At 40.8% G+C, this 10000-nt stretch overlaps 1 protein-coding gene across 1 annotated transcript in view; it reads left to right on the top strand.

The window, feature by feature from the left end:
* Window positions 1-10000, top strand: part of LOC143023641 (uncharacterized) — a 272742-nt gene that overhangs the window by 12519 nt on the left and 250223 nt on the right. The window contains exon 2 of the mRNA XM_076182230.1: window positions 362-464. Within this exon, the coding sequence (XP_076038345.1) occupies window positions 362-464 (103 nt within the window). The remainder of the gene's footprint in view (window positions 1-361; window positions 465-10000) is intronic.

Raw genomic sequence — 10000 nt, 5'->3', positions numbered from 1 at the left:
CATAACAGCATTAAGCCTACGTGTCAGTCAGTCACGGAGCTGCCTAGTGTAGGCCTTATGGTCTCTTGCAGTCTCCTTTATTCTTATATGTTCTTATGTACTAAACCTGTATCCTTTTCTCTTGTACTATAACAGCATTAAGACAACGCTTACTAAACCTGTGTCCTTTTCTCTTTGTTATCAGAGAAGGTCCAAGCATCTTTCGCTCTTTGTACCATAACAGCATTAAGCCTACGCGTACTAAATTTGTGTCCTTTTTTCTTTGTTATCAGAGAAGGTCTAAGCACCTTATCGCTCTTTGTACCATAACAGCATTAAGACAACGCGTACTAAACATGTGTCCTTCTTTCTTTGTTATCAGAAACCTGCAGTGGTGGTCTTGGCATGGAGTCTGGTGAGATTCCAGATGATGCTATCACAGCCTCCACTTCCCACGCCCACCACGTCGGACCCCACACAGCCAGGTAGGTGTCATTCACGCCCAAAAAGTATCTTTACCTTTTGTGTACAAATCCGTCTTATGAGGGAGTTTGGTTTTTTCGTAAAAGGATTGTGGTCTGTATTACAGGCGTATGATTGTTAAATAATTTGTTAAAGAAAACTAGAATGATATATATATATATATATATATATATATATATATATATATATATATATATATATATATATATATATATATATATATATATATATATATATATATATATATAATATGGTCATTTTTTTGACAGTCGTATGTAGGATTCGAATCCACTGCTTTGTCACCGTAAGATTACCGAAAGTAGTGGGTTCGAGTCCTACATGCGACTGTCATAAAAATAATCAGGTTAATGTCGCTGTCAATAGCAAATTTCTCTCATATATATATATATATTATACATATATATATATATATATATATATATACATATATATATATATATGTATATTATTATATATATGCACATACTGTATAAACATATATATATATATATATATATATATATATATAATATATGTATATATATATGTTGTCTTATAAGAATAGTGTTACCTCTCAGTCAGTCAGTCAGTCAGTGTGTCACGCTTTTGTGGATAAATGCCTTATCAAACCTAGTGTGATATTTCTCTTCTCGCTATAGACACATGGCCCTTTAGTATCCGGCAACGATCTGTACTTTGTTAGTTTTTGTAAAATAAAAACCAAAAAAACGTCGTTTTTGTGATGGAACGAAAGTAGGAAATCATTTCACTGATATTAGGAAACTTGTGTCTAACGAACATTTCAAAATTATATTTATCTAAAGATAACTTTTCAGAGGTATCACATAATCGGGCAGTGAAATATTTTTTTTACACCAATGGGAACGCTGCATTTGGAAATGAACGAATCTTATTGGAAACCAATCCGGGAGCTTGGTAAAGTATTAAGCTCGAAGCCAGATACTGGAGTGTTTTTCCAGGTTTCGTTATTTTTTCATAATGTTTAATGATGATCGGCTCTGATTTATTCACTGTGTGGGCGCAAAAGCGAATTAATGGGTTATGAGAATTCTGTCTAAGTTGTTTAAGAAATGTGGCAGGAGTGTAGGTTGTATTATTAACGCTGAATGACTTCGTATACGTGAGGGGATGTGTCTATTATGTGAGATTTAGTATAAGTGAATATGAATGCAGCGTTGCCACGTTTAAGCAGTGTTAACTCAAAGAATACAAATACGAAGTTACTTCAGTAAATGTAAAAAGTATTGTTAAAATTAATGTAAACAGACACATTGTTTGCCAGTATGAATATAAACTAATATATTGTTGCCACTGCGAGTGTAAACAGGATTGTCTCTACCGATATAAACAAAAGAATGTGAATATATTATTGCCACTACTAATGTAAACAAACACAGTGTTGCCATTATGGATGTAAACAAACACAGTGTTGCCACGTGTTAGAAAACACGAAGGGGGGAAATATGATGAAAAGACGTGACGATTTTCTATTAATTTTTTTTCTTTACCAGATACTGAAACCACACATAAGAAAATCCCAAAGAACTTATGTTCCCCACTGTACCATTCACAGCCGTGTTTCACAAGTCTTCATAGTCTTTGAGACCTCAAATTGAACGAGCGTGACCGAAAGGACGATTAGAATGGATTGATTGGCATCGTAGGGGATTCCAATCGCCTTTAAGGGTTTCCAATTCTCTATCAGAGAGCTGGATCCTCTTTAGAGCAGAGGGTATGTTTCAGAAAGGGCGATTGGAGTCATGTGATCGCTGGAACCATTAATGGCTGAAAACCCAATTTGGGTCGAATTGATGGGGAGGAAATTGGGTGACGAAATTGGGTAAAAAAAAAATTGGGTTCCATCTTATGTAATGGTGAAACTAAATATGTATAAAGAAATTGATCAGGACGATTGTAACATATCCTATATATTGCTACACAAATGTAATACTAAGTACATTTAGTGCTAAATTAACTTGTTAAATTCCTTTCCTCTCTATTGCTAATTACATCGAATACGATCTTTAAATAATGTTAAATACAGTGTTAAACTAGCAACGCTAAGCAATCTTAGTGCTATAAAGTGCTGCAGCATTAAACGTGCTTAAAGGGGTTACCACACTATCTTTTCTCCAACCTCCGATTTCTCGACGGTACCGTCTACCTCCAGCACTTTTTCCGCCGTCAAATCACTTTGGCAAACTATTTTCTTTCCTCAACAATTTACATACAATATCATTTGATATAATGCTGGAGCAAAATAATTTCCCTACAGCATATCAGACTCATTCCCGAAAGCTACGAGCTGCAAATTTGGTCCAACAGTCGGAGGTACCGTCTACCTCCAGCACTTTTTCCGCCGTCAAATCACTTTGGCAAACTATTTTCTTTCCTCAACAAGTTACATACAATGTCATTTGATATAATGCTGGAGCAAAATAATTTCCCTCCAGCATATCACACTCATTCCCGAAAGCTACGAGCTACAAATTTGTTCCCACAGACGGAGGAAAAATAGCCCAGTGTGATATCGTCTAAGCCCAATGTGATATCGTCATGAACATACTGAATATTAAGGTGCAGTGCAAACATCACTAAGTCTAGACTTAATTCAAACTACTAAGGACATTCCTAACGACACGTTCTAAAACATGGTGACATTTAAAACTGTCCCTATATATATATATATATATATATATATATATAAATATAAATATTTATATATATATATTTATATATATATATATATATATATATATATATATATATGTATTTGTACAACACTGAATGTGTCCCAGTGAATAGAGATACATTTCAACAACCACAATGCACTTTAATTTAAGCCATTTTGGGCCAGCTTGCTTGAAATTGAAATGTGGTACTACCCAGGACTCGAACCGGGTATCCTCATAACAAGTGCGACAGTGACTTTCTAACTAGGCCATCAAGAGAGATATCTCTCTTGATGACCTAGTTGGAAAGTCAATGTCGCACTTGTCATGAGGTTACCCGGTTCGAGTCCTGGTTAGTACCACATTTCAATTTCAAGCATGCTGACCTTTGATGGCTTAAAATTAAAGTGCATTGTAGTTGTTAATATATATATGTATATAAATGTATATATATATATATATATATATGTATATATATATACACACACACACAAATACAACAAGAAGGTAAGATACAACTTGGGTCAGGTCCATTTGTCCGAAAATAGTGCGTTGATGTAAGCACAGCCAGAGTTCTGGGTGAAAATGCAGTAAGGGATTGGGGGGGATGGGGGAAGGGGGGAAAGGGATGGGGGGAAGGTGTGGGGGGGGTATTTGACGAACAGGTCAGATTTGGGAGAGTGCTGAGCCCAGCCGAATGCGCCCGCCATTATCTTCCTCCTCCTCTTCCTCCTCCTCTTCCTCCTCCTCTTCCTCCTCCTCTTCCTCCTCCTCTTCCTCCTCCTCCTTCTCTTCTTCGTCCTTCTCCTACTCCTCCTTCTCCACCTCCTCTTATTCTTCCTCCTCCTCTTCCTCCTCCTCTTCCTCCTCCTTCTCTTCTTCGTCCTTCTCCTACTCCTCCTTCTCCACCTCCTCTTATTCTTCCTCCTCCTCCTCCTCCTCCTCCTCCTCTTCCTCCTCCTCTTCCTCCTCCTCTTCCTCCTCCTCCTTCTCTTCTTCGTCCTTCTCCTACCCCTCCTTCTCCACATCCTCTTATTCTTCCTCCTCCTCCTCCTTCTCCTCTGCCTTCTCTTCTTCCTCCTCCTCCTCCTCCTCCTCCATCTCTTCTTCCTCCTCCTACTCCTCTTCCTTCCCCTTCTCTTCTTACTCCTCCTCCTCTTCCAACTTGTCTTCTTCGTCCTTCTCCTTCTCTTCTTCCTGTTCCTCTAAATCCTTTTCTTCCTCTTCCCCCTCCTTTCCCTCCTTTTCTTCTTCATCTTTCTCTCTTTTCATTTCCTTCCTCTTTTTTCATCTTTTCCTCCCTCTTTTCCTCCTCTTCCTCCTTCTTCCTCCTCCTCCTCCTTTCCTTCTTCCTCCTCCTCCTCCTTTCTTTTTTCTCTTCCTTCCTTTCTTCTCGTTTCCTTCTCTCTCCTCCTTTTTGCTCCTCTTTCATCAACTTCTTCTTTCTCTTCCTCTTCATTTTCATTTTCTTTTTCGTATCTTCTTTTCCTTCTCCTTTTTCTTCTTTTTTCTTCTTTCTTCTTCTTTCTTCTTTTTTCTCTTCTTCTTTTTCTTTTGTTTCTTCTTCTTTTTCTTCTTCTTCTTCTTCATCTTCTTCTTTTTATTCTTCTTCCTCTTCTTCTTCTTCTTCTTCGTCTTCTCCTTCTTCTTCGTCATCTTCTTCCTCTTCTTCTTCTTCTTCTTCTTCATCATCTTCAACTTCTTTTCTTCTTCTTCTTCTTCTTTTTCCTTCTTCCTCTTCTTCTTTTTCTTCTTTGTCTCCTTCGTCGTCTTCTTCTTTTTCTTCTTCTTCTTCTTCTACTTCTTCGTCTTCTTCTATTTTCTCCCCTCTTTCCACTCTCTTTCCCTGCATATCTCTTACCCTCCACTTCCCCCTCCCCCCCTCCGGCTCTTCCTCGTCCTCCTCCATCTTTTTCGTCTTCTCCAACTTCTGCCTACTCATCATTCCACCTAACTCCTGTGTGTGTGTGTGTGTGTGTGTGTGTGTGCGTGTGCGTGTGCGTGTGCTGTCGTGTGTTCGTGCTCGTCTTTATGGTGGTCTGGGCCGCCCAACATGCGCTCCTTTTTTCAGGACACAGGAGTATTCGAGTATCACCCTCCAGAGCATTAAGAAAGTTCATAACAACATTGAAGTTTTATTTGAACTCTGAAAACGAGAGGAATGATCATTTTGCTGTTGTCCCATTGCACTCGTGTATTATATACAGGTATATATATATATATATATATATATATATATATATATATATATATATATATTTTTTCCTCCTACTCCTTTTCCTCCTCTTCCTTCTCCTTTTCCTCCTCTTTCTCTTCTTCTTCCTCCTCCTCCTTCTCCTCCTCCTCTTTCTACTCCTCCTTTTCCTCCTCCTCCTATTTCTCCTCCTACTTCTCATATTTCTCCTCCTCCTTTTCCTCCTCCTTCTCCTCCTTCTCCTCCTTCTCCACCTCTTTCTTCTCCTCCTCCTCTTCCTTCTTCTCCTTTTTTCCTCCTCTTCCTCCTCCTCTTCCTCCTCCTCTTCCTTCCCTGCCTCAAATGCTCATTTCTTCTTCCAGCTTACTTGAAAAGCAAAATTGATATAATGATATACACTGAATTCTCCCCTTTAATATCCTCATTATTCTAATTTATTTTCACTAAACCCAACGTAACCCAACCTAACCCAGCTTAACCTAGCTTAACCTAGCTTAACCCAATTTAACCCAGTTACCCCACGACACCACCTAACCCACTTTCCCTTTGGCTATGTTAAGTAGAGGCATATTTTAGTGAGATAATGTAACCCAAGTAATTTCGACAGAAATAATGGAATGGGTTTAGTGCCATCTGACCTAACCCGACCTAACCTTACTGCAACTTAACCCAACCCAACCCAAACTCAAGTAAACACACCCAACCCAAACCCAACCTAACCCAACCTAACCCAAACCCAATTCAACCTACCCAAACCCAATCTAAACCCAATTCAAACTAATCAAACCTAATCCAACCCAAACCCAATTCAACCCAATCAAATCTAATCCAACCCAAACCCAATTCAACCCAAACCCTACCCAATCCACCGCAACTCAAACCCAATTCAACACAAACCCAACCCAACTTAACCCAACCCAAACCCAACTTAACCCACACAAATCTCAACCCACTCAAACTCAATTCTAACCCACCCAAACCCAACCCAGCACATCAACCCCATCTAAACCCAACCCACCCAACCTAACCCAACCCAACCCTAACCTACCCAATCAACTTAACCCAAACCCACTCAAACTCAACCCAACTCACCCAAACCCACTCAAACCTAACCCAACCCACCCAACTTAATCCAACCCAACCCTAACCCACCCAACCCAAACCCACTTAAACCCAACCCAACCCCAACCCACCCAACTTAACCCAACCTAACCCAAACCAACCCAAACCCACTCAAACCCAACTCAACCCAATCCACCCCAACCCAATCCACCCCAACCCACCCAACCCAACCCAACCCAACCCAACCCAACCCACCCCGACCGTGTTTCATCAGCCGAGTGCTCATCCGTCTGACCAGGAAGCAACCGGTAAACACGCCTTTGGTCTCCTGTGAGTCATCCATCTTGTCCCACCCTGTTGCCCAACAGAGAGAGAGAGAGAGAGAGAGAGAGAGAGAGAGAGAGAGAGAGAGAGAGAGAGAGAGAGAGAGAGAGAGAGAGAGAGAGAGAGAGAGAGAGAGAGAGAGAGAGAGAGAGAGAGAGAGAGAGAGAGAATAAGAAACAGAATGAAATATACAGAAATATAATAAGTTATATGAAGAGAGAGAGAGAGATAGAGAGAGCGAGAGAGAGAGATAGAGAGAGAGAGAGAGAGAGAGAGAGAGAGAGAGAGAGAGAGAGAGAGAGAGAGAGAGAGAGAGAAATAAGAAACAGAATAAGAGATACAGATATATATATAGCAGTTACATAGAGAGAAGGAAGGGGAGAGAGAGAGAGAGAGAGAGAGAGAGAGAGAGAGAAAGAGAGCGAGAGAGAAAGAGAGAAAAAGAGAAGAGAGGGAAAGAGAGAGAGAGCGATTAAGAAACAGAATAAGAGTCACAGAAATGTAATAAGATACATAGAGAGGGAGAGAGATGAAGAGAGATTTAAAGAGGACAAATGAGGAGAGAGTTAGGGGAGATTGGGAGAGGATGGGAGAGGGGAGGGGAGGAGAGGGGGGAGGGGGAGGGGGGATGTAAGGGCAACGGTGTTTGCTTCTGCATTAGCATATTAACGCTCTTGTACCGAGACAAACTTCTACCCCCCTCCCCCTCTCTCCCTCTCCCCCTCCCACCCCTCGGGAGAAAATAGAAATATTAAACAAAATATGAAAACGAAAATGAGGATAATCTTTATGGATAAAACCTTTTGAAGGTTCTTCCCTTCCCCCCCTCCCCCTCTCCCCCTCTCCCCTATCCCACCCCCCTCCCATCCCTGCCACCCCCTCCCCCCTCCCTCTCCCCTCATCTCTTTCACCGTCTTTTTTTTATTGTGCGCTCCTTTCTCTCTCTCTTCTTTCTCTCTCTCTCTCCTCTCTTTCCTCTCTTTTTTCTCTCTTTCTCCTCTCTCTTCTCTTTCTCTCTTTTCTCCAGTCTTTCTCTCAATCTTTTCTATCCTTTCTATCTCTCTATTTATCTCTGTCTCTCTCTTTTCTTCTCTTTCTCTCTTTTTTCTGTCTTTGTCTCTATATCTTTTTCTGTCTCTTTCTCTCTCTCTCTCTCTCTCTCTCTCTCTCTCTCTCTCTCTCTCTCTCTCTCTCTCTCTCTCTCTCTCTCTCTCTCTCTCTCTCTCTCTCTCTCTCCTACTTTCTCACATAATAAGTACGAGTATCTACGAATAGTAAGTCTCTCCGAAAGGCTAAGGCTCCCCACGGTCCTTCTTTCTAAGGCCCATCATTACCAACCCCAGCTGAAGTCCAACCCCTTTTGAAGTCCCCCCCAGCCCACGCTGAAGTCCCCCCCGAACCCCAAACCCCCTCTGAAATCCACCGACCCCCCAACCCCGCTGAAGTCTCCCTTCCCCTCTCCGCTGAATTCCCCCCCACGACCCCCTCTGAAGTCCCCACAGCCTCCAACCCCCTCTGAAGTTCCCCCTCTCCCTCCCACAACCCCCGCTGAATTCCCCCCTTACCCCCAACCCCCGCTGAAGTCTCCCCCAGACCCCCTCTAAAGTCCCCCCCCCCCGTACAACTAAGGTCTGGAAGGAAAGCCCAATCGCGGATACAGTTCAAGTCTGGTAAGGCCACAAAGGCCTTCAATTAAGGCCACTTGATGATGAAGGTCTGCAATAAAGTGCAGGTCTATCTTTCCCTCTCTCTCTCTCTCTCTCTCTCTCTCTCTCTCTCTCTCTCTCTCTCTCTCTCTCTCTCTCTCTCTTTCTCTCTCTCTCTTTTTCTGTGCCTTTCTTGCCCGCAATGACCAGTGTTTTTCTTCATGATGGCTGTGTAGTGCATGTCCATGCTCCGTTTTCTTTTGAAACTCAATTTATTTCATTATTTGTTTATTTACGTGCCTGTCTGTCTACTGGCTTATTTATTTCCACGTGTTGCAATGATCACACTGACTCAAAAAAAAAAAAAAATAGAAAAATAAAAGGAAACAAAAAGCGAAACAAAGCCAAAAATATCGAAATGGTTTGGGAAAAGGACGAAATTTTTTCGAAATTTTACGTGATTGGGTGGAATTCGCCGATTGCTCAGTAGCAGTGGAGTAGTCAGATTTTTGTTTTTTACTTCAGACAGTTATGAGATAGGCTCTATCCCCCCCTCTCTCTCTCTCTCCTCGCTCTCTCTCTCTCTCTCCACCTCTCCTTCTATCTCTCTCTCCTCCTATCTCTCTCTCTCCTATATATCTCTCTCCTTATATATATATATTACAAAGGATTACAAAGGCGGAGCATGCTGACAGGAGACCTTTTGGTCCATATCTAGGTCGGATGCAAGAAAAAAAAATAATAATAAAATGATAAATAAAAACTATAATAATGTAAATAACAAATAAAATACATAAATAAATGCATAGGTATAGTTAAATGATAAACAAACAGGTAAATAGTAAATAATAATAAATTGACATATAACTAATATATACTGTATATATATATATATATATATGTATATATATATATATATATATATATATATATATATATATATATATATCCTATCTCTCTCTCCCCCTCTCCCCTCTCCTTCTATCTCTCCCTCTCTCTCTCTCTATCCCTCTCTCTCGCCCCTTCTATATACTATATATCTCCTCCTGTCTCTCTCTCTCTCTCTCTCTCTCTCTCTCTCTCTCTCTCTCTCTCTCTCTTTCTATCTCATATTCAAAATTGGCCCTTTTCTAATAACTTCCTTCATTTTGCAAAAATACTTTGAGTGCCCCGATTTTTTCGGCTAATTAATCTTTATTTCACTGCAAAAAAATATATTTTTATTATCCTATATTTTGATTTTGTGTGTCTATCTCACCTCTCTCCTTCGGCCAAATAATGCTCTTTATATATTTTATGCTGATCATCCGAAGTATTAACAGCTGTTGTTGTTGTTGTTGTTGTTGTTGTTGTCTGGTAACACTAAGATTCATTAACTTTCATTTGTTTTTATTTTCCTCCTCCTCTCCCTCTTCTTCCTCCTCTTCCTCTTCTTCCTCTTCTTCCTCCTCTTCATCCTCCTCTTCCTCCTCCTCTACCTCCTCTTCTGGCTTCTCTTCCTCCTCCTCTTCCAGCTTCTCTTCCTTTTCCTCCTCTCTCTCCTCTTCCGGCTTCTCTTCCTCCTCCTCTACCTCCTCTTCCGGTTTCTCTTCCTCCTTCTCTTCCGGCTTCTCCTCCTC

Source organism: Oratosquilla oratoria, unplaced genomic scaffold (assembly GCF_046742065.1).
Source record: "Oratosquilla oratoria isolate Oo_2021 unplaced genomic scaffold, ASM4674206v1 SCAFFOLD53, whole genome shotgun sequence".
In the NCBI taxonomy this organism is placed as follows: domain Eukaryota; kingdom Metazoa; phylum Arthropoda; class Malacostraca; order Stomatopoda; family Squillidae; genus Oratosquilla; species Oratosquilla oratoria.
Note: the sequence above shows the minus strand (reverse complement) of the source record. Positions and strands in the feature narration are given on the sequence as shown.